Below are 25,801 nucleotides of genomic sequence, written 5' to 3' on the forward strand. Positions count from 1 at the left end.
AACCCTGCATTTACCACTGCTAATCCACATAGACATTACGGGCAGTTTAGCATGGTCAATCTACTGAACCTGCGTGTCATAGGGATGTGGAGAACATCCAGGCAGGCTGAGTGTGACTGAGCACTCGAAGAATGAGTGAGGGGTCCAGAGATGCAGCCTGGTCTAGTCCCTACGCTGGATGTGTGTTCCTGAGCACAGTGTCCTTGTTGCAGCATTACTATGAGTATGGCCAGTGCAGCCCAAGGTGTAGCACTGAAATGCAGAAGGGTCCTGTATAAGAATCGGAAATGCCCATGGGAGTTGTTAGAGACTGGCACATGTTGGATTCCAGGAGATACGAGGTGCATATGGCAGTGCCCATGGAGCATACCATGAGGTGCTGATGCCTGTCTTCTGACACAGCGGCATGTTGCTCACAGTGAGCTGAACTCGCCAGGTACCTGTTCTGGTTTCCACTCAGAAGTCTGTCAATGTCTAGATTAGTTGGTGAATTTGGTAAGATAGCAAGCTGGATATTAATGAAGCAAGTAGTGCTGACAACAAGACTCTTCACAAGCAATAATCCCACCTTAATTGGCAACTGGCCACTGCCTAGAGAGAGACCTTCCCATGCTGCTTGTGAAAAGCATTCAAAATGGAGTGAGAAGATTCTGAGGTCAAGACAGGTACAGTCCAGTTCTGCCACTCATCTGACCATAGGCCATTTTGCTGAAGAATCCACACATTGTTACCTCGACCAGGAGGAGAGTTATGGATAAAACTCTTCCCCTCCCACACAATTCTAAAATGATCTGCCTTTCCCACCAAGTCCTCATAACTTCATCAGACTGGTGGAGCTTTGTTCAGTTTCCACCATTAACCCTTGCCGAACCTTTACCTTCCACAACAATCCTGACTGAACTTTGGTATATCACCCCTGCTATATTACCACAACTTAATTTAGGTGGAACCCAGGTCCTATTTAAATACAACAGGCCAGTACCACAGGAAACTACTTGTCAGTGGTAATCCGTACCATGTGACGCATGGGAGATGGAACAATAGAGAATGCAATGTGATGTCGATGGCTTTAATAATCCCACATTTAGACCCAGCATTTAGCAGAGCAATTTGCCAAGGTCATGGAATCACAATGGTACAGCCCATTAATCCATGCTGGATCTGTGTATAGCATTCCAGTCAGTCCTATTCCATTGTTCCAACTCTGTAGCCCTGCACGTTAATTTCCTTCAAGCGCTCTTCCATATATTGCTATGGCTCTGAGAGGGTTAATATAATCACATAGGTGATGAGTTCTACTGTACAGCCTTTATGATAAACTAAAATAAAAAATGGGTCCTACAATCACACTATGGAATGAAAATATTTCAAATTAATACACAAGAGAATATTTGGTATTTGGGCTGAAGCTGCATACTGATACAGTATCTTCCAACAAGAAAACTGAAAAGGAAGCTCAGTCCCCGATGGAAATCTCCATAAAGGGTGAAGGTTCACAGTACAGGATGCCACCGAGGCAGAGAATTATAAATGAGAAGGATCGAATCAATCCGCTGAGTTGGTGCCAAGATTGAATTGGAAACACCAGCTGACGGGAGGGAAAAAAGTGGGGCTACACTGGAGAAAGGCAGAGATTGCAGGAAGCCCTCAGCAAGAAGGAAGATGGAGAGACAGTCAAGAAGGATTGCTGTACACGGCACATTAGAGGTCAGAAATATCAAAGCAGGAAGATTCAAAGAAGCAACAGCAAAAAGGAGATAGAGAGAAACACAGATGATTATAATTGTGTCAGTTGTTGCCTCTCCTTGTCGTGACGATGTGGGGTTTTACATGTATGTTATGGTCTGGGGACAATGGCAGAGGTTCTGCTGTTCTCTACATCTCATAGCTGACCAGGAATCTCTCCAACTCTTCCCACTTTCTATCGATGCGACAATTAACCTGTACGTGCATGTTATAAACAGACCTTCATTGACTGGAGCGGGATTCGAAACCTAGCTCAGAGGCAGGGATACTACCCTCTGCACTCTAAGAACTATTACATCATTGGAATAAGACACTTAGCAATTATTAAGCTTTTCTTTAAAAAAATAAAACTAGACTCGCTCCCTAAATTCCTGGAAATGTTCATATAAAAATACATGGAATAGTAGGAACACCAGCATCAAAACTAGGTGCTACAGTTTTGCACAATGAAACAGCACCAGATGTTCTGGGCCAACAAAATAGTTTTCCATCTGTAATTCTCTTTTCAAAGTAGTATTAAAAGTTTGGACTGAATCATACCCATGGAGCCTCATGTGAATCCCAAGCGTTTTGGAATGTTTAATCAAACGTAATTAACTTCAACATGAGGCAATATAACTACACTGTGGGAATGTATCCAGCACAGATATCACTTGTTGTCTCAGGAAATAAATACTGCAGACTTTCAAATCATACATGGTAAGCACAAACCATTTGACTTCCACGTTTCTGAGTTTAGCCTTGCACTCAAGATGGGATTAGCAGCGACAGTGTGTTACTGCACCCTTCTATGTGGTGCTTTCAGTAAGCTGGAAAAAAAGACAGGGGAAAGGATGAGGAAAAGGTAAGGGAAGTGAGAAAGGAGACTATGGCAGAGGATGAAATAGAGAGTGTAAGAGAGGAAAACAAAAGAGACAGGAGGAAATGTAGAGAGGGGAAGTAAAAAGGTATTAAAAGACTAGAAAAGGAAAAGCTCTAAGTTGAGGTAAAACTACATTTGAAACAAAGCAAATCCTCCAAGTCACAATGAATGGAAAGAATGGGAAATCTTACAAGAAGTCATTCATCTGCAAAACAGAAAGCTTCTAAGAACACTGGTTCGGAGAACACGTCTGGGCATCTGTCTCATATATGAATTCTTTTTTTTAAACTCTACTCTGAAGAATGCAATGGCAAATGAGTTACTGATTACCATCTCTGGGATTTTAGTGTACAGTGCAAGTAACTGGAGACACGAATCATTGGGAAATCAAAGATCCAAATTCAAACTTTCCACCACTAAAGTTTCCCCTGCATCATGACTGGGTCTGTTGAAGACTGGTGTATAGAGATAGATTACTCTGATTAATCAACATTATCTTAGAATATGGTACAGTGAACGAGATCTTGGAGCATGTTTCCTTCAGCATTCCCAATGCTGTTAACTAATGTGAGAAAGGGCTTGTCACTGGTGATAAACTCCAATAACTGCTCCAGTAGATGACCAACTGCAGAATAAATTTTACCAGCATTTGTATTCCACTGGTACATCTAACAGGTTGATGAGAACAAAAGCTTATTTCTTGCATAGATTCGAGAGGTTACTTGGAAACATAATGCACAGAAAAGTCACTGGCAGAGGTAGAGAAGCCAAAGGCTCTTTAGACCTGGTTTTCCCTCCACCCAGTTTCGCAGTGAGCCAAGCTGCCCCACCCGTTAAATTGGCAAGCAAAGCAGACATCCTTTTGATCTCCATTTGACCTGGATCAACGGAGATCAGGTGCACAACTACTGAACTACCAAGAAAGTAGCTTTTAAATCAAACATTACTTGCTCTGCCGACGACCTCACTAAAGCCAATGATTTAATGTGACAAGATGATGGCATTGTGCGATTTCGCAAAAAGTTTGTACGTACACCAACCAGATGTACTTCTGTGCCATCTGGGCTTCATTCAAAAATCTGTTCCCTTGCTTTGATAGCTGTAACAGTTGAAGTGAAATGAGCTTAATATATAAGCTATCCCCCGGAGTGTGTCTCACTGCAGGAACTGCTGACAATTTGGCATCAAACTCCAACTCAAGGAAACAATGATGTCGGTGAATAGGGAAAGTGAACAGAAGTAAACGACAGAGGTGGAGGCACATGTGTGCAGAGCTTTGGAGCTAATGGAAGTAACTGCCGCAGACTTAAAAAGGGCATTCATTTTGCTCCCTCTTACTCTCCAAACGCTCAAAGCTCATAGGAGTGGCCTTGCAGAAGATGTTTTATTGCCCAATAATGATAATTCCAACATTGCTGAACATAAAAAAAACACCTGCACATGTTCATGAACTGATTCCCATTCTTGTTACTCAGGCAGTCTGTGGCTCAGCTGAGATGTTTACATTGGCTTCAAAGACTGTGAGAAGCTATGCAAAAGTGCCAATTGGAGGCTAGTTGCTGAGTTAAAGTTAAGTGTTACATACTGGAAATTCCTTGTACATCCCTAGTCTTTGTCCTTTTTGAGAGGTCTCTGTTTTCATGCAGCAAGAGAACTTTACCAGCATTAGTACCTGTGTTTGGGATTGAACAGTTATTGTTGTCACCAGAATCTATGGCTGTTAAAGCAGGTATGAACTCAAATATATACTTGCCATCAGAATGATACCATACTGCATTCTTGTTGTCTACCACAGAAACTGCACTGGAGGTAACCAGAGAGGTGCTCTTTTTACCTTCATCCACCTGCTTTGTCACCTTCTCAAAGAATTCAATGAGGTTAGTTAGACATGACCTACCCTTCACAAAACCACATTGACTATCTCTAATCAAATTATTCCTTTCCGGATGATTATAAATCTTATCTCTTACAACGTTTTCTAACACCTCACCCACAACCAAAGTAAGGCTCACTGGCTTATAATTACCAGGATTGTCTCTACTCCCCTTCTTGAACAAGGGGACAGCATTTGCTATCCTCCAGGTCTTCTGGCATTATTCCTGTCGACAATGATAACAAAGATCAAAGCCAAAGGCTCTGCAATCTGCTCCCTGGCTTCCCAGAGAATCCGAGGATAAATCCCATCCGGCCCAGGGATCTTATCTATTTTCAAACCATCCAAAATTGCTAAAACTTCCTTGTTATCAACCTCAATCCCATCTAATCTAGTAGCTTGTATCTCCGTATTCTCACTAACATTGCCCTTTTCCAATGTGAATACTGATGAAAAGTATTCATTAAGTGCTTCCCCTATGTCCTCAGATTCCACACACAACTTTCCACTACTGTCTTTGATTGGTCTTAATCTTACTCTAGTCATTCTTTTATATCGATATACCTATAGAAGGCCTTAGGGTTTTCCTTGATCCTATCAGCCAATAACTTCTCGTGTTCCCTCCTGGCTTATCTTAACCCTCTCTTTAGATCTTTTCTGGCTAACTCAACTCTCAAGCCCCCTAACTGCGCCTTCATGCCTCATCCTCACAGTATCCTACTTCCTCTTGACAAGAGCTTCAACTTGTTTAGTAAACGATGGCTCTTTCTCTTGACAATGACCTCCCTGCCCGATAGGTATATACTTATCAAGCTGTTCCTTGAATAAGCTCCACATTTCAATTGTGCCCATCCCCTGAAGTCTTCTTCCCCATCCTAAGCATTCTATATCCTGCCTATTCTCATCATAATTGCCTTTCCCCCAGTTTTCGCTGCGGTATATACCTATCCAAGCCCATTGCTATTATAAACATAACCGAATTGTGGTCACTATCGCCAAAATTAGATTAGATTAGATTACATTACAGTATGGAAACAGGCCCTTCAGCCCAACAAGTCCACACCGACCCGCCGAAGCGCAACTCACCCATACCCCTACATTTACCCCTATACCTAACACTACGGGCAATTTAGCATGGCCAATTCACCTGACCTGCACATCTTTGGACTGTGGGAGGAAACCGGAGCACCCGGAGGAAACCCACGCAGACACGGGGAGAACGTGCAAACTCCACACAGTCAGTCGCCTGAGTCGGGAATTGAACCCGGGTCTCTGGCGCTGTGAGGCAGCAGTGCTAACCACTGTGCCACCGTGCCGCCCACTAAAATGCTCACCTACCTCCAAATCTAACACCTGGCCGGGTTCACTCCCCAGTGCCAAATCCAATGTGGCATCTCGCCTTGTTGGCCTGTCTACATACTGTGTCAGAAAACCCTCCTGCACACATTGAACAAAAACTGATCCATCTAAACTACTTGAACTATAGTATTCCCATTCAATGTTGGGGAAGTTAAAGTCCCCCATAACAACTATCCTGTTACTCTCGCTCCTATCGAGAATCACTTTTGCTATCCTTTCCTCTACATCCCAGGAATTTGGAGGCTTATAGAAAACTCGCAACAGGGTGACCTCTCCTTTCCTGTTTCTAACCTCAGCCCAAACTATCTCAGTGGATGAGTTCTCAAATATTATCTCAGCTGCTGTAATACTACCCTTGATTATCAATGCCACCTCCCTTTTACCATCTTCTCTGTTCTTACTGAAACATCTAAATCCAGGAATCTGCGACAACTATTCCTGTCCCTCCTCCAGCCATAACACTGAAATCGCAAGTACCAACCAATGCTGCAAGTTCACCCACCTCATTCCGCATGCTCCTGGCATTGAAGTATACATATTTCAAACCAACACCCTGATTGCTGGTGCCCTTGGCACTGGTGCCATAAGTGGCACCTTGTAATCTTTGCACTGCACTCATGTGAGGACATGCAACAACAAAGCTAATTCAGTTCAATTCAAAATGGACAGATTCGCCGAGAGATTCATGAAAGGAGCACATCCAGTGAAGGACAGCATTTATGGCAAGTGAATCTCACGCACGCACCCCATGATGTTACGCTAAAATGGAAAGAAAGTTAGCTGCACTGTCACATGAATTGACCCAACAAAGTCTCCATTAAGGGGTAGGACCAACACCCTCCCTGTTAAGAGAACTCAAGTCCAAACACAAACTACAAGGAAGAGGGAGAATCTGCTCTGTAAGGACTAATTTAGATGTATTTTCCTGTAGCAATTAAAATTATTTACCTGGTATTTTCTTGACCATTCAAGATTGAGGATGTATCTGATGATCAAATGGAGCTTTAGCGGAGTAAACTACAGACTAAAATACAAACAAAATATTTCTTCCATTTGGGAAATCAAGATTCAAGGGGATAGAATCTTCAAATTAGAATTAGGAGGGAAATTAAGAAGCTGTATTTCACACAAAAGACAGTAGGAATTTAGAATGCTCAACAAAAAGGCATCAGCGTTGCCCTGGGTCTCTTTTGGTGGTTTTCAAGACACAAAACAATAGCTTTTTGTTATACTAGTGTGTCGAGGAGAAGGGTGCAAACAGATGAAAATGAAGGTGAGCAGCTGATCATGGTTGGATAGCAGAGCAGAACCCGATAGCCATGAAGTCCATGAAAAACTAATCGAGATCCACAGTTAACAGGGAGTTACATATCATTCATTTCAACATGTCAAAAATAAAACTGGCCTCAAATAGTAAATCATAGTAATTAAACTCTGACCAAATGAGAAACTTCGCTGAAAGCATGAGTGCACCTCAGCCAGGATCATCACCAGATCAACTCGTAAAGAGAGAATTGGTTTTGCCCACTGCATTGCTGCCTCAGTTTTAATAGGTCCAATGCTGTTACAAAGATTTAAAGTTTTTTTCAATATACAAATGCAAATAGAACATTTATTCATTAGCAATAAATGTTGGCCCAGCCAGCCCACATCCCCTGAACGAGTAAAGAAAAAAATTACTAATTGTAGTGGACGTTTCCAAAAAGGCTACTTTGCTAAGTGTCTCCAGTTAGCAAATGTCTATCTAAATAAGGCTTTTTGTAAGGAAACAACTGGATGTTCCTGCATAGGCTTAATACTGCAGAAGCAAAGCACAAATACAATTGTTATTAATTTGCTACAAGTCCACTCCACCAACAATCTGATTTTTCTGTTGGTTTAGACCAACAATCAAGAGATGTGCCATAGAGTCATACAGCACAGAAACAGACCCTTCAGTCCAACTTGCATGTGCTGACCAAGTACTCTCAACAGAACTAGTCCCATTTGCCTGCATTTAGCCCATTATCCCTTTAAACCTTTCCTATTCATGTACCTGCCTCAATGTCTTTTCAATGTTGCAATTGTACCCCACGTTCAAACAATGTACAAAACTATAACTAAATTCAATGAATTACAATTTTTTGGGCTGCTAAAAGCCCAGCTAGAAAATAAACAAAGGTTTGCATTTCTACGGCACATTTCATAATGTCAGGATACCCCAATTTGCTTTTACAGTCAATAGAGTGCAAGTCCTGTTGTTCAGAGAAAAGTACTCCATTCACGTCCTGAGAGAAATAGAAGCTTCCAGCAGCTGTCAGGATTGGCTCGTTGTAGTGTGCAGATGAGACATTGAAATGCTTTGTCACAATCCCAGGATGTAATCCATTAATGAGAATTACTACACTGCAAATATATCACCAATTACAGATACAAGGGCCAGACTAAACCAAGAGACAATGGGGAACCATTTCTCATCCGAATCTCCCAAAAGACCTTTCAGACAGGAGGCATAATGGGGTTGCAAGTTGCTTGCAATACCAGTGCCAACCTTTTTTTGGCTAATCAACTCCTCCTCTGATTAGTTTTGGGATTTGGTTTGACAAATGTCTGAAATCTCCAAAGTCTCATGCAAAGAGATATTCTTCACGTGTAAACATAACAGCCAAGTTTGAACTGAAACAGAATGATCTCAGAAAATTATTTCCATTGGAATACTTTCTAGCTGAAAAGGCCAGAACCTTACAATTCTAAAGCTGTTATGCTGGTAGAGTTGTTGACAGCATGGCAATCGACTGAACTAAACACTTGCACTACTGAACAAATGCAAACTCTGAGAAATATTTGATTTCCAAAGTCAATCTGTATTATAAATCATTAGGTCGGAGGGTTTCTATCTCTTGGTCAGTGCAGACTAGATGGGCCAAATGGCCTCTAACTGCACAGTAGGGATCCTATGATAATTATTGCTAATGTATTTCAGTGGGTGCATGTGTATTTGAAACATGGCAAACATGGTGAGAGAAGGCTTGAATACAAAAGAGAAACATTTAATTTTTATGGCAAGTCTCTTTCAAATGTATTACAGTGGCTTTCAGAAAGTGTTGTACCAGAGGGGAAAGAAAATGATATTTCAAGGACATATGTAGATTGAGTAAAAAAGCAACAGAAGATAAGAGAGTCTGATCTAATTACATTATTTCTTCTTTTCCTGAATGTATTTGACAACATTCTTGCTTATTCGAGAACTAACAAAAACATTTCCTTTTCCTTTTTTCTTTTCTTTCCTGTAGTTTTTCTTCCCCTACCCCAATCTTTAACTTCTTAGCTGACCCAGTGGGAACAGAGAACAGATGCGAGTCAGAGTCCAGCCCAGAGTGGGAGACGGGTTGGAGACTTTGCCAGCGTGAGAGGAGAGTCCAGGACAGAGGCCAGTGCGTGGAGGGAGTCAGAGTCCAGGCCGGCCTGGGAGACGAGCCCTGGAGGCAAATTGTGGGCCAGAGACCAACGTGAGAAGACAGTGAGGCCACGGGTTCTGAAGCCTTGCAGGCACCAACTCCGTGAAAAGGACTATAACTTGAGTATATTTTAAAAGATACTTCTTTCATATTCTGGACTTGGAGTAATTCATGTACATTTTAAAACTTTACATTCCTGAGCAATACTTTTTAAAAAAGTATCTGTACCTAGGTACTCTGTACCTAAGATGGTGCCAAAGCAGCAACATTACAAATTTTTCACTGCACTCATTTGAACATACGTGACGATAAAAGCTATTCTGTTCTACCTTCTTGGATCATTTTCCAATCCTCGAGGAGTAGGTACATGAACACCGCTGTTAGGAAGGCAGTTCCAAGAATATTAGAAGAAAGTGAGGACTGCAGATGCCGGAGATCAGAGTCGAGAGTGTGTTGCTGGAAAAGCATAGCAGGTCAGGCAGCATCCAAGGAGCAGGAGACTCAATGTTTCAGGCATAAGCCCTTCATCAGCCCTTCCTGATGAAGGGCTAATGCCCAAAATGTTGATTTTCCTGCTCTGCGGATGCTGCCTGACCTGCTGTGCTTTTCCGGCACCACACTCTCGAGTTCCAGAATATTAGCCCAGTGACAACAAAGGAATGGTGATACAATTCCAAATCAGGATGCTGGTGTTCCCATTCATCTGTCCTTGTCCTACTAGGCCTTACAGGTTCTGAGTTTGGATGGCGCTGTGGAACAAACCCCTTATTTATAAATATGTCGACCATGTGATGCCACTTTCAAACGCCCTACAACCACTTTTCACAAAAGTGGGTTGGGGGTAAGTGAGTAGAAAAAAATGATGCTCCAATTGGAAACGAGGCTAAATGTCTGAAAGCAGCAAAGAGCCAAAGTGGATGGTCCTGATCAAAGAGCACCAGTAATGGAGACCACACCCAAAACAATCTGCAAGAAACACAGAGAATGCACAGAGAGAGAGAAACAGACTTAGTTTCCAGTCCAATATGACTCTCTCCACAGATACTGCCTGACCCGCTGAGTTTATCCAGTATCTTCTGTGCTTCCTGCAAATTTTCAGCATCTGCCATATTTTGCTTTCATCCAAGGAAGCTGCGACCTGTTGGTCAGTAACTATCCACCAGTAGTTTCAGCACAGAGCTGGATGTTTGAAGATGGTAACAAATCTACATATGTTTTAATGTGCTTTAAAACAACTTCATTGCAAAATGACATTGACACCGTTCCTTCTGACTCAACCCAGATTCCATCACAAACAACTGTGGATAACAAGTTAATTCATCACTTAAAAAGTGATCAAGTTAAACTCTTTCTGTAGCATATTAGATTTCAAGGATACTTTGAATTCATGTTTGTTTTTCTGTCCAAACTAAAATCCAACAAAGCAAAGAGTGGAATATTTGTTCAATTCTGGCCTCCCTGCTATAGGAAAGATGTTGTTAGCCTTGAAAGGGTGCAGTAACGACGTTACAATGACATTGCCAGGATTGGATGGTTTGAGCTATAGGGAGTGGCTGAATAGACTGGGGTTGTTTTCCCTGGAGCATTTGAGGCTGAGGGATGACCTTATAGACCTTTATAAAATCATGAGGGGCATGGATAGGGTGAATAATCAAGGTCTTTTTCCCCAGGGTAGGGCAGTCCAAAACTAGAGGGCATAGAATTCAGCTGAAAAGGGTAAGATATAAAAGGGGGCTAAGGGCCAACTTTTTCATGTAGAGGGTGGTGCGTGTATGGAATGAGCTGCCAGAGGAAGTGGTGAAGGTCGGTACAACTACAACATTTAAAATGTATGTGGATGTGTCCATGAACAGGGACAGTATGGGTCAAATGCCAGCAAATGGGACTAGATTAATTTAGGATATCGGGTCGGCATGGACGAGTTGGACCGAAGGGTCTACTTCTGTGCTGGACATCTCAATGACTCTATGACAACGCGTATGCAATGGGATGTAAACTTATCACAAGTTAAGTTATAGTTTACCAGTAAAAGGGCAATCTTGCAGAGGCAGATTTACAAATGGTTTCTATCTTAATTTTGGACAGAGTTCCTGCTCAGGCACTCTTTCTGCTACATATTCCAGCAGCAGTTTGTGATTCAGTATTTGGAGCCAAATACATGCTTCAAAATACTTATATTACATTTTAAATATGAAAATAAAAGTAGTAAGGAAAGAAATTATTTGATCTTTGCACCTTAGCTAATACTCAAATGAATACTGACTTGAAAAGTTACTAAATAACAGCACATATGGAAACCTTTTCAATTTGTGCTCTAGCCATTGCAATGAATTACAAAAACTTGCCATTACTACACTGTTGTTGTCAAAATAAGCAATCCCAATGTTTAGCCTGTGTTCTCTGGAAAGAACTGGTCATGGTTCTCAGCAGTCTGTTATTAGACTTCTGAATGGATCTCTCAAATTACAAATCTAATGTTGATTTTGCTTTTTGTGTATCTTCTTTGCAGACATAACTGTGTATTCCCTCACTCTGTTCCATCACCTGGTGATATTTGAATGGTATGATCTGCCTGTACTGTATTCAAAACAAAAAACTTTTCACTGTACTTGGGTACGTGTGGCAATAACAAATCACATCAAAGTTTCATCAATCACATCAATAAATCAATAACTACTTCGCCCTGCCCACTGTCACTCTTACGTCAGAATCATTGAGGTTTTCCAACACAGCAACAAAATTCAATTCAATTGCATAATCGACACTATCAGAGTGGGACACTTCATTGTTATAGCTCATGCGGGTCATCGATAAGGCATTATTAACAGATTCATTTGAGAGATTAGGAATGGAGTCTGGGTTTTCACTTCTAGCTGATATTCCCAAATATGCTTATGCAGGATTTACAGCACTCATTTCATGGAGACAGGAATGTGTGTGTAGTACATTAAACAGCCTCTAGACTCTGACCAACCATGGACCTCAGAATTCGTCTCTTCTAACCCATCTCATTTTTATATTGTAGGAGAGGTTATTTATACATTGTTGAACACGCATAGTTCCAGTTTACATAATAAATCGCTTTGAGCGTAAATGTGACCGTTTATTTAAAAATCGGAGCTTTGTATTATACAATCTAGTTACATATTGTGCAGATGTTGTGGTTCACCAAGATGTCAGGACTTCGCTTTCTAATGAATCATGTACAAAGCAGCTGATGCCATTAGAGTGTGCATGTGAATCATATGAGCACAGGAAATAGGAGCAGCACCCATTCAGTCCCTCAAACCTGTCCTACCATTCCATAAGATCATGGCTGACCTTCCCCAGCCATAAGCTCCTCCTTCATGCCCACTCTCCATGGCGACAGCTCCCTGATATTTCAATAATCTTTCTCTCTCCTCCTCAAATACTCTCAGCAATTTAGCCTCCACAATTCTCTGGGTAGAGAATTTCAAACATTCACCACCCTTTTGAGATCCTTTGCATCTCAGTTTTAAATCATTGTCCTCTCATTCTGTAACTATATCCCCTGGTTTGACATTTCCCCACAAGTGGAAACACCTTCTCAACATCCTCCCTGTCAAGCCCCCTCAGAATGTTTTATGTTTCAATAAGATCACCCCTTATTCTGCCAAACTTCAATGAAAAAAGGCCTAACCTGTTTAGCTATTCACGATAAGGCAAAACTGCACATTAATTTTCTTTTAGCTTTATGAACAAAAATACCCAGATCCTTCTATACTGTACATTTTTGGAGTTGCTCTCCATTTAACCAATAGTCTGTCTCTTAATTCTTCCTAAGAAAGTGCATGGTCTCACATTCTCCTATATTAAACTCTTCCTGCCAAGGTTTTGCCGATTCACTCAACTTATCTACATCCACTCAGACATTCCTCAAAGATGTCCTCCCACCTATGTTTGTATCAGCAGCAAATTTCAATACGTTCAAACCATTAATGGAGACAGTAAATAATTCAGGACCTAGGACTGAAGTTTGTGGCACTATCTTCCCAACCTGAAAAAGACCCATCAATCCCAATTCTGTCTTCTGTGCGTCAGCCAATGCCAATCCATGCTAATACATTACCCCCGATCTCATGAACTCCGACCTTGTGTAACACCTTTTATGTGATACCTTATCAAATGCCTTCTGGAACCCCAAATGGAAACATCTACCAGTTCCTTTACATTAATTCTTCTTGTTATAACCTTAGTGAATTCAGCAGATTTATAAAGCACGATTTCCCTTTCACACAACCATATTGGCTTGATTGAGCTTGATTGTATTTAACGTTTCTAAATGTCCTGCTATTTCTTCCTGAACAATAGAGTCCAGCCTTTCCCACATACATGGACATTGAGCTATGAAACAGTTTGAAGAGCACACATCATTAAAGAGCTAAGTTGACTGCACCTAACTTAAGTATTCATTTCTCATTCTTTAGGAAATTGCACTATGTAATTTATTGATGCAAATTACTTTGCTAATAAGTTAGATTCATAGCAGTAAAATAGACAGAATATATGGTATGGTCTGCTTTTGAGCAACAAGTTGAGCAATCAGTGCCTACAATATTAGCAAAACCTTTCCAATTTTTGCACACTTCTGACGTTTTCAAACCAATCTGATTGACTCATGCACATTGCAGACAGTAACATAAAAGCACAATTAAACTTACTGCCCAGGTTTTTGAGAGCCTGAATATTGGTGCACTTTGAAGACCTGAGACCACAGCCATGAGAGAGTGAAGGTTGTTTAATTCGAGCAATTTCTGGAATGTAGAGAAAAATAATTCCAATATTTCAACATCTTCACAGCAAATCAAAAATCAATAAATCAGATGCCTCCAATTCAAATCGGTTACCCTCTTAACACGATGCTTCTACGCAAAATGCTCTTAAAGTGATATTGCTGGAAAAATGTTGAGCCCTTGGGAAACACAAAGCATATACACTCACTCCTAGTTATCCATTAAATTACTACCCGTGTGTTCATCAGTTGGCCCCAGACTTCATTTTATTTTCCTCAAAGACTGATCTAGACATTCATAGAACAATACTGCACAGGAACAGGCCCTTCAGCCCACAGTTTTGTGCTGAACCGATGCCACAACAGCATGGGAAATGGGAAAGTTACATACGAATGATGGATACTGTTCCTGTTACCCAAGGGAAGTCCATGTCCCTGTCCCCTGGAAGTCCATGTCCCAAATGAGGATTTGGTGTATTCCACCATTAAGTTTTTAAAAACATTCTGCACTGTTTCTTAGTAGAAGTTTAGTAAGGTATTTAAACAGGCAGAGAAGTGGAACATTTCTATTTAGATTTAAAATACAAGTCTTGTGAAGCCAGCAAATTATCTCTTATAACTGCAACTGATTGATTTGAGCATATTTGACCAGCACTGCTTGTGGACAACAGTTAGAACGAAGTGCCTAAAATGTTTCTCTTAATTCATCTGGTTTTCAGATTCCCCTCCTGTGGAGGTGTTGCTGGAGTGAGTTAGAATCTGGCCCTAACCTAAGCACATGAACCCCAGTGTTGTACCTGTATAACAGCTCAGGTGAAATCGACACTCCCTACAAAGCCATGGAGATTAGGCCTTGAACCCTGCTGGTCTATATAGCTCTGCTAGTTTCTTCCAAATTTGTACCCCAAGGCAAATTCTAATCAAGTGTTTCAGAACTTTTTATATTCTTCTAGAACTAAAGGAATTCGACTTGAAAATTGCAACCTGTTAAAAATATCTACGATATAGATTTATATGAATTTTTTAATGCAGCGAATCTTAGATTCTTCAAAGAGGAGAAAAAGACTAAGGAGCAACAGCAGAGATAATGCCAGTGTGATATCTAAGCTTTCAGGAACCTTTCAGGATTGAGAGATACAGCAATGTAGAGGAGTATTGGAAAAGCTTAAATTTAAAACGTTCAAAATAAAAAAGTTTAAATTTAAAATTTACATCTTGGTAAGATTACTCTTAGATTACACGCAGATTAGGACCAAGGAAGCCAAAGGCTTTCAGAGTAGCAAGTAAATAGAGAAATAAATAGGACACCAAATATCGAGGGCTGAAGAGTTCAGGCTGGAACAAAGTAACTGAAGGAATTGCAGAGGTAACAGATTTGTAACCAAGAGGGAAGCATTGGAATTCACTGCTTACAAGACAGGAAACAGAATGAGGGCTCCTTAGATAAGGAGCTCAAAACTGCTCAGAATACTCCAAATGTAGTCTGATCCAGAGCTTTATACAGCCTCAGCAGTATATCTCTGCTCTTCTATTCCCCCCTCTTGAAATGAATGCCACCATTGCATTTGCTTTCCTAACTGCCAACTGAAAGTACACGTTAACCTAAAGAGAATTCTAAACTAGGACTCCCAAGTCCCTTTGTGATACAGATTTCTGAAGCTCTCCCCAATTAGAAAATAGTCTATGCCACTATTCTTCCTACCAAAGTGTATAACCTCATGCTTTCCTACATAGTACTCCATCTGCCACTTCTTGTGTGTCCAAATTCTACTGCAGCCTTCCTACCTCCTCAAATCTTCTTGTCCCTCCACCTATCTTTGTGTCAGCTGTAAATTTAGCAACAATACCGTCAGTTCCTTCAGCCAGATTGTTAATGTGTAACATGAATAGTTGTGGTTCCAACACGGACCCCTAAGGAATTCCACCAGTCACTGGCTGCCATCCTGAAAAAGACCCCTTTATCCCACTCTCTGCCTTCCACCAGTCAGCTAATCCTCAATCCATGCTAGCACTTTGCCCCTAACACCATGGGCTCTTATCTTATTCAGCAACCTCCTGTGTGGCCTTCTGGAAACCCATACAGTCATGTCTATTAGTTCTTCTTTGGCTAACTTGCTCATTACCTCCTCAAAGATTGCTAACAGATTTGACGATTAAGCCTTGTTGACTCAACCCTATTTTACCATCCTTCACAATCTCATGCTTAATAATGGACTCTAAAATCTCACCAATGACTGAATTCAGGCTAAGTGGCCTATATCTTCTGCCTCCCTTGCTTCTTAAACAGGGGTGTTACATCACCCATTTTCCAATCCTCACTGACTCCAGTGATTCCTCAAAAGATCACTACCAATACTCCTACAATTTCATCAGCTATCTACTTCAGAACTCTGGGTGTAATCCATCCAGTCCATGTTCAGATCTTTCAGCTACCCCAGCACCTTTTCCTTACTGATTGCCACTGCAATCAGTTCTGCCCTCTGACTGTCAGCACAGTTAGGAATGAGGTAATATTGACTTGGTAAAAGCAGGTGGTATTAACAATGGACAGGATGTAGGATAGAAGCTTTATTTGGGGGTCGAAGAGGACACACTAATTGCATTGCTTTATATGTTTTAGCAGCTGAGAAAGAAACAGAATCAAAGGCAAGGGTAGAAGTTTTCATTGAGAAGTCAAGTTTATTTATTTCTATGTTCAATTTCATGTCATTTCACATTATTTTATCTTACTGGCACCTCATTGACTATATTTGAAAATCAATTGGAGTATGATACATAAAAATATCCGAGTGAAAAATACATGAACAATATAACAAAGAGCTACTTTGGATAGAAATAACTTTTAAACATGTTAAATTACCCAAGCAGATCAGCAACAAATTTCTTACCTTAGCTAGCTTTATAAAATGGCTCAGTGTTTCTGCTCTTATTTTCAAAGTCTGAGCAGTGAGGATCTCTCGAACAATCCAGAAACTGACCTGTGGGGAAGTGCAGAAAGTTTCACCATGAAATTTGGATCTAACTGTGGATTGAAGAGGGACAGGAATGGTTGTTGGAGGTTCCTGGTTACAGATGTTTCAGTAAGATTAGGGAGGGTGGTAAAAAAGGAGGGGGGGTGGCGTCGCTAATTAGAAATGGTATAACGGCTGCAGAAAGGCAGTTCGAGGGGGATCTGCCTTTGGAGGTAGTATGGGCTGAAGTCAGAAATAGGAAAGGTGCAGTCACCTTGTTGGGTGTTTACTATAGGCCCCCCAATAGCAGCAGAGATGTGGAGAAACAGATTGGGAAACAGATTTTGGAAAGGTGCAGAAGCCACAGGGTAGTAGTCATGGGCGATTTCAACTTCCCAAATATTGATTGGAAGCTCTTTAGATCAAGTAGATTGGATAGGGCGGTGTTTGTGCAGTGCATCCAGGAAGCTTTTCTAACTCAGTATGTAGATTGTCCGACCAGAGGGGAGGCCATATTGGATTTGGTACTTGGTAACGAACCGGGACAAGTGATGGGCTTGTTAGTGGGTGAATATTTTGGTGATAGTGACCACAATTCTGTGACTTTCACCTTGGTTATGGAAAGAGATACGTGCGTGCAACAGGGTAAGTTTTACAATTGGAGGAAGGGTAAATACGATCCTGTAAGACAGGATCTGAGGAGCATAAGAAAGGGATTAGGAGAGCTAAGAGAGGGCATGAAAAATCTTTGGCAGGTAGGATCAAGGATAACCCCAAGGCATTTTATGCATATGTGAGAAACATGAGAATGACGAGAACGAGGGTAGGTCCGATCAGTGGGAGACTGTGTATTGAGTCGGAAGCGATAGGAGAGGTCTTGAATGAGTGCTTTTCTTCAGTATTTACAAATGAGAGGGACCGTATTGTTGAAGAGGAGAGTGTGAAATGGACTGGTAAGCTAGAGGAGATACCTGTTAGGAAGGAAGAGGTGTTGGGCATTTTGAAAAACTTGAGGATAGACAAGTCCCCCGGGCCTGACGGGATAGATCCTAGGATTATGTGGGAAGCAAGAGAGGAAATTGCAGAGCCGTTGGCAATGATCTTTTCGTCTTCACTGTCAACGGGGGTGGTACCAGGGGACTGGAGAGTGGCGAATGTTGTGCCCCTGTTCAAAAAAGGGAATAGGGATAACCCCGGGAATTACAGGCCAGTTAGTCTTACTTCGGTGGTAGGCAAAGTAATGGAAAGGGTACTGAGGGATAGGATTTACGAGTATCTGGAAAGACACTGCTTGATTAGGGACAGCCAGCACGGATTTGTGAAGGGTAGGTCTTGCCTTACAAGTCTTATTGAATTCTTTGAGGAGGTGACCAAGCATATGGATGAGGGGAGAACAGTGGATGTAGTGTGCATGGATTTTAGTAAGGCATTTGATAAGGTTCCCCATGGTAGGTTTATGCGGAAAGTCAGGAGGCATGGGATAGAGGGAAATTTGGCCAGTTGGATAGAAAACTGGCTAACCGGTCGAAGTCAGAGAGTGGTGGTAGATGGTAAATATTCAGCCTGGAGCACAGTTATAAGTGGAGTTCCGCAGGGATCAGTTCTGGGTCCTCTGCTGTTTGTAATTTTTATTAATGACTTGAAAGAGGGAGTTGAAGGGTGGGTCAGTAAATTTGCAGATGATATGAAGATTGGTGGAGTTGTGGATAGTGAGGAGGGCTGTTGTCGGCTGCAAAGGGACTTAGATATGATGCAGAGCAGGGTTGAGGAGTGGCAGATGGAGTTCAACCCTGTCAAGTGTGAGGTTGTCCATTTTGGAAGGACAAATAAGAATGCGGAATACAGGGTTAACGGTAGGGTTCTTAGTAAGGTGGAGGAGCAGAAGGATCTTGGGGTCTATGTTCATAGATCTTTGAAAGTTGCCACTCAGGTGGATAGAGCTTGTAAGAAGGCCTATGGTGTATTAGGGTTCATTAGCAGAGGAATTGAATTCAAGAGTCGTGAAGTGATGTTGCAGCTGTACAGGACCTTGGTTAGGCCACATTTGGAGTACTGTGTGTAGTTCTGGTCGCCTCACTTTAGGAAAGATGTGGAAGCTTTGAGAGGGCGCAGAGAAGATTTACCAGAATGTTGCCTGGAATGGAGAATAGGTCGGACGAGGATAGGTTGAGTGTGCTAGGCCTTTTCTCTTTGGAACGGTGAAGGATGAGGGGTGACTTGATAGAGGTTTATAAGATTATTAGAGGAATAGATAGAGCAGACAGTCAGAAACTTTTTCCCCGGGGACAACAGAGTGTTACAAGGGGACATAAATTTAAGGTGAAGGGTGGAAGGTATAGGGGAGATGTCAGGGGTAGGTTCTTTACCCAGAGAGTGGTGGGGGCATGGAATACGCTGCCTGTGGGAGTGGCAGAGTCAGAATCATTGGTGACCTTTAAGCGGCAATTGGATAGGTACATGGATGGGTGCTTAAGCTAGGACAAATGTTCGGCACAATATCGTGGGCCGAAAGGCCTGTTCTGTGCTGTATTGTTCTAGCTATCTATGAAACTGTGAATTGGAGTTGCATTGAGCTCTTTTGAGGATTGGCCATGCTAAATTGCCCATTGTATCCAGGGGGATGTGCAAACTAGGTAGTTTAGCTATGAGAAATGCAGGGCTCGGGTAGGGGGTGGGTCTGGCTGGAATGCTTTTCATAGGGTTGGTGCATACTTGATGGGCAGAATGGCCTGCTTCCACACAATAGGAATTCTATGAATATATTTATATTTATATTTAAAGCAAGGAGTCTGACCTTCTTCCAGATTCTCTCTGATTTCTAAAGGCAAAAAGGGAAAGCAAATAAACTATAACTAATGAACTGATATTTTATAATTAATGCACAACTCTGCAGAACTTACCTGATTAAACCGTCTTGTAAAGGCAACAATATTTGGTGCCAGGATATGTTTGTCTTTTTTATTCCATCCACAGCTAGTCAGCTCCTGGAAATTAAATAATTGAACAGAATTGATAATGATTTAAACATTGCATCAGTATTTCAGGTAAAAACAAGAGGACAACTAATTTGTAATTACAGTGTTGACTTCCATCGTGAAATTGTTTGGTCAATTTTACCTAAACTGGGACAAAACAAAAATTTGCAAATCATGCAAACACTATAGACCATGCTTGTTCAAGAAATCAAAGGTAACATTTCCAGAATGTTCTTTTGGCTTATTATCAATATATTGATTACTATTTATGATAATTACAGGTATCAAGCATGTCAATGTTCTTATAACTTGTCTTTTTTTTAAAGCTGCGGAGACATGTTCAATCAATTTACTCGAGACTGCCTCTCCTTGCATTAATCAGCATGTGGGAAAACCCTTTAATTAAACCGATTAGCTATATAATATGAGAGATAATTAAATCATATTGCTTGGCATTTTTTTCCATTATTCTTTCATGGAATGTGGATGCCAGCATTTGTAGGCCATCTCCAACTGACCTTGAACTGAATGGCCTGTTCAGTCATGTCAGGCGGTATTTAAGAATAACAGATATGGCTGTGACTACATATAGGCCAGACTGGACATAGACAGCAAATCTCTTTCCCTAAAGGATAACAGGGAACTAGTAGGCTTTCACAGCAATCGGTAACAACTACCATCATTACCATTACTGAGGCTAGCTTCATATTCCAGTTTTGTTCATTGATCTAAATACCACTAGCTGCCCGGGTAGGACTGAGACCCATGTCAACCATGGTATTAGCCTGGGCTTCTAGATTACGAGTCCAGTGAGGTTACCACAATCTCTTCCTACATTTCCTTGTAATATCCTGAAAAAGTAAATGACAAAATAGAGATATTTGAGGAGGACAAGGTCATTGCCCACCAGATTACGGAATGTTGGTTCAGTAACTTGACTGCAAGCCTTTGTTCATTTCTCATCTCGAGGTAATGCTAGTCCTCATTTGCAAATGATTCAGAGGGAGACAGGTTTTCTAGTTGTATAAATCACAGCTTGTGTTGTTGCTCAAGCAAGCCTCATTCAAATATGGAGTTGGGGCGATGTTGCTTATCCCATGGATAACAATGTGTTGTGCATCTGGGACCTGGCAGCACGGCTCACCTCCACAAACTGGTCCAATTAAAGCAGGCATTCAGCAGTCAAAAGAATATTTAACTGTGCCTGTCTGCTGAGATTAGAATTTGATTGGTTTATTTTGTTTCATTACATTGCACCATTGCTTATTCCTTCTGGGTCAGATGCCTTAACAAAAAAGTTAAAAGTATTGTTTTACAATGCTCCTCAACAGTCTGTCTATTTTCACAGACAAGTGGTTATATAAAAAGCTCCTGACTACACTAACAAAGAATACCATGCTAGAGCAGACACTTTCAAATTCCAACATTGGCAACAGACTCTTTCATCATTGCCTGTCAGTTGATTTTTGTGGCTTCCTTCTCTGATCACATTTCAACATCAGAGGAGAATGTCCAATCAGATGAGAGCAGGAGTGAGCCCACCTCTGTTATGCCACTCTTGAATTTTTGGGGCATCCGTCCTTTAATTTCTTTTATAAACCTATTTTCCAAACTGTTCAGAGATGTTATTATACACATCTGGAGCAGGTGTCCTGGTCCAAGGGTAGGGACATGACTGCTGTGCCATTCTGTCCTGTAACGAGAATGAGGTGATACTTATGTCCACCTCCAAAAGGAAGTCCTGACTTGGAGCTGCTGTTCAGATATTAACAGCTCTGCTCACTGGCAGTGCCAACCAGGAGTGATGGCCACCTCTGGTTCTGCAGATAGGACAAGATGAAGTCTAGCAATGCTTGTAGACATTAAGGTGAGTTAGGGACCTTGCTGGGGCCAGGATGACAGGACCCAGTGTATGCATGAGAGTGTGTTGAAAACTTCAAGAAGGAAACATCTTTGCTCTCACCTCCCCCAAAAGTTTGCAATGACCAGCCACCTGCAAGAGTAAAGATGCCAGGCTGTATGTTGGGTGCTGGCCTTGCCCCACTGTCTATTATAGATAGCTTGAAGCAATCTGTTCTAACATAATGCTGAATCAGACAGAACTTGAAGCTGGGCTTTCTGGCCCCCAAGGCAGGGACACTACAACTGTGTTACAAAAGCCCTCCAATATCTTTAAGAAAGGTAAAGCCCAATCTCATTGGGCTACTCTCTCATTAGAGAGAAGATTGGTTTCACCTGAGGGTCACCACACCTCAGGCAGGGACGAGAAGTTGAGAAAGTGAGCCCTTCATGGTAACCTCAGTCGGTGTGGGAATTGAACCCATATCATGGGAGTCACACTCTGCATCACAAACCAGTCATCCAGCCAATTGAGCTAACTGGGGCTATATATAATAGCACAGCAGTGACAGGGTGGGGCTCTTCACTGGGTGCTTACAGCACACTTTAGGGGCTTCAGATAGGTAACCCACCAGAAAGCCCATTCTCCCATAAAAGTGTGGAAGGCATTGCTGGACCAATGGCACATCACCACAGTTTACACCTCAAACTTGTGGGTGGCTTGTAGAATTCAACCCATTATTTTTGGCTTAAGAATTTGGCAAAAAGAACTGCAGACTTTTTCCAGTGTTTTTTCTTTACAAAAAGTTATTTTGCCTAAGGATCTATTTCAAATGTGTCTTATGCTTTTCTGAGAAAAGAAAAGATGAATCCTAACCGCTTGCCATAATCATCTAAGTCTTGGCATCTCATATCAATCCTAATGAGGTAATCGTGGTACTGCTTTGGATGCCTGCCATCAAATTTAAGTTCATTTCTTGCACTGTGTTTCCTCAATTCTTGTTTCAGTTATTTAATAAGAATCAGCAATATGTAATAAATGGAAAACTGGCTCGGTCCTACATTCTCACCATTTGCAACACCCTTAAAGCAATTTGGGTTGCAAATGAGACAAAACTTCAAAATAAAGATGGCAACACAACATATGGGACAAGAGGAAAAAAATGACGTCAAAAGAGAAAATGCTGGCAACTTGTGACAAAACAAACAGGCCGTCTCTAGGTTTTTGTCCAAGTTTCAAACGAATTAGATTTACATGATGCTTAACATTAAGTAAAAATAGAAATTATCACTAACGTAAACTACTTTACCTGAAGATTTTAAACAAGAAGTGATTTGTCTCAGTACCTCACACCCATTCCCATTAGGAAGGCTCTAGTGTGGGTCATACAACTCCTAGTGTGGACGCAGGCCACACTGACCCTCCAAAGGGCATCCCACTCCATCCCATAACTCTGCATTTACCATGGTTAATCCACCTAGCACATACATCCTTGGACAGTGTTGGCAATTTAGCATGGCCAATCCACCTAAACTTTGGAATGTGGGAGGAAACTGGAGCACCTGGAGGAAACCCATGTAGATACTAGGGAGAATGTACAAACTGCAAAGGGGGAGGCAAACCCAGATCCCTGGCACTGTGAGGCAGCAGTGCTAGCCACTGAGCCACCATGCTGCCCTTGCCACCTAACTGAGTCATTCAGGCTATTTGGTCAGCTATTCATTCAGAGGGAATTGGCAAGAAACAAAGACAAAGTGGCTTTGTAGACTTGTAATCAGGTCAGTGTTGGACAACGGAAACCACATCGACCAACACTAAACCACCAGTTTAGTAATTTCATTAGCAATTTCATTGCTCACCTAGAAATTCTAACCAGTTGCAAACTTGGCCCCAGAAACTCAGCACAAACGTGATGATGCAACATTTCTTACTCCTGAAGGAGACAACAATCAGCAGTGGACTAAATCTGTCTGATCTAAGGAGACTAGATCATTTTCTTAGAATACTTTGGTTTCTTAGTAACACTTTTTAAATTCATTCACAGGCATATACTTCATTAGCATTTATTATCAATCTGTAAAGTCATATGAACATGGAATGTCAAGCATTGCCAACATGTGGTTGGGTAGATAGCTGCCACTAAGCTCTTTTTTTTTGGACTGGTCTAAAGTCATTTTGATTCAAAATGGGAGAGGACAACCCATGAGGGGATCGAACTAGAAGAGTCTCTTGTCTCAAACAAGGTGTTCCTGACAAATTAGAAGAGTAACACTGGTCTGATTTTTATACTTTTCTAGCTAAGTGCAACATGTATAGAGATATTTTGAGGGGCTCTCGTTGTGAAGCCCAGCAAGATTTCTCACCAGATCCTCTCAAACATGGCTCATTTATAACCTACCCTACCCAGTTAGTATCCCTTCTGTCAGATTTTACCCCATTTTACCAGGTGCATTACATTGCACTTCCTAGGTATCTGACCAAAGTCCAGAATTTCTAGCACCAACACCATAATTACAAGCCACCGTGCACTCGAATGAGCACTGGCATTCCAAAGCTGTCCTGCTCGTTGACAGACAGAATCTGAACAAGTCAGGGAAGGGGAGGATGGTGTCACACTTCTCCAACAGGGCTCTGGAGGTCCTAATGGAGGGTGTGGTACAAAGGAGGGCGATCCTCTTCATGGAGGAGTCCATGTCTCCCCAGATCCAGGTCAAATGTGGTCACTGCAGTTGGAGGAACGGCCAACAGTGCCATAAGAATGCCAATGACCTTCTCTGCTCTACCTGTGTAGGTACCACACTCCTCTATCTGCAACCCTGCACCCAGCTCCCAGTCAGGCTCGTGCTCTGCCACTCTCACTGTTTAATGCAACATCTCCCCTCACTTGCTGTCACCACCAGCCCCTGCCACCAGCCTCCCACACCATCCTGCATGCACTCTGCACTGTCTACCCACTGCCTCGGGACATTTCACCAGCTTTCCCCTCCTCTTGCACCAGCACTAACAGCCAGGCCACCCATTGTCAGCTCACTCTGTTCCTCTCCACCTCTCATCCCAGGGGAAGACAACCCACCACAGGGCAGGAAGGGCCTAGATGGGTAGAAGGGTGCTCAACATTGATCTCCTTAGCCCCCAGGAGGACAGAATCCTGGCCCCCACTTCCCTGGGGGGGGGGGATGTTGAGATATCCATGTCTCTTCATTCTTCATTCAGTCAGTCTCTGCCGTCAGTCTCATTCATCATGCACCATCCCTAACCACTGGCTGGAATGCCTTCTCCCTCTTTTGCATTGCAGGCACCACTGGAACCTCCACCACCTCCGCAGTGAAATGGTTGGCTCAGGCAGAAACCACCTCCTCAGCGTCGGAAGGCAGGAGGTCTCAGGCCCAGAGGAAGCATCCTCTTAGGTCTCAGTTTGACAACCTTCCTCCGTGTCCATAACTCCACTAACTTTTGTGTCATCTGCAAGCTTACTAATCAGACATTTTCATCCAGATCATTTAGACAAATTTCAAACAACTCCGGTCCCAGCACTGAACCTTGTGGAAAACCACTGGTCGCAGACATTCAGTCAGAAAACCATCTCTTCACAACCCCCTTCTGTCTTCAATGCCTGAGCCAATTTTGTATCCAATTTACCAACTCACTTTAAACCTATGTCCCCCAGTAACTGAAACTTCCATTCTGGGTAAAAAAAAAAGACTCCAACTATCCATCCTGTCCATGCCTCTCAATTTTATATCAGCAAACTTGCTTTTCACCAGCACCTTATGGATCAGCATTCTCGATAAACTGGCAAAAGGTATACACCAGAAATCCCACAGGTTTACTGTATTATTGCAATCTCTACAATGTCCGAGTAGTCAGTGGAGGGTGCAAGTGAGAAGGCTCTTTGTTGTTAAGTTTTATTTAAGGCCAAAGTTACATAATTTTTAATTGATTTATGCTATAAATGAAGCAAAGCAGGGATTTACACATCACTGTTATATGTTTCTATGACTTAGT

At 41.9% G+C, this 25,801-nt stretch overlaps 1 protein-coding gene across 6 annotated transcripts in view; it reads right to left on the reverse strand.

Annotated features, from left to right (window-relative positions):
• The window catches only part of ralgps1 (Ral GEF with PH domain and SH3 binding motif 1), a 762,687-nt gene that overhangs the window by 537,757 nt on the left and 199,129 nt on the right, over window positions 1-25,801 (reverse strand). For all 6 annotated transcript variants that reach the window (XM_087998399.1, XM_087998397.1, XM_043720239.2 and 3 more), the window contains 3 exons: window positions 19,882-19,965; window positions 16,919-17,008; window positions 13,960-14,052 (listed from right to left, as the gene is read on the reverse strand). In XM_087998399.1, the coding sequence (XP_087854525.1) occupies window positions 13,960-14,052; window positions 16,919-17,008; window positions 19,882-19,965 (267 nt within the window). The remainder of the gene's footprint in view (window positions 1-13,959; window positions 14,053-16,918; window positions 17,009-19,881; window positions 19,966-25,801) is intronic.

The sequence above is a fragment of the Chiloscyllium plagiosum genome, unplaced genomic scaffold, assembly GCF_037043375.1.
Source record: "Chiloscyllium plagiosum isolate Xiang-an unplaced genomic scaffold, Cpla_swu_hap1 HiC_scaffold_21, whole genome shotgun sequence".
Classification (NCBI taxonomy): domain Eukaryota; kingdom Metazoa; phylum Chordata; class Chondrichthyes; order Orectolobiformes; family Hemiscylliidae; genus Chiloscyllium; species Chiloscyllium plagiosum.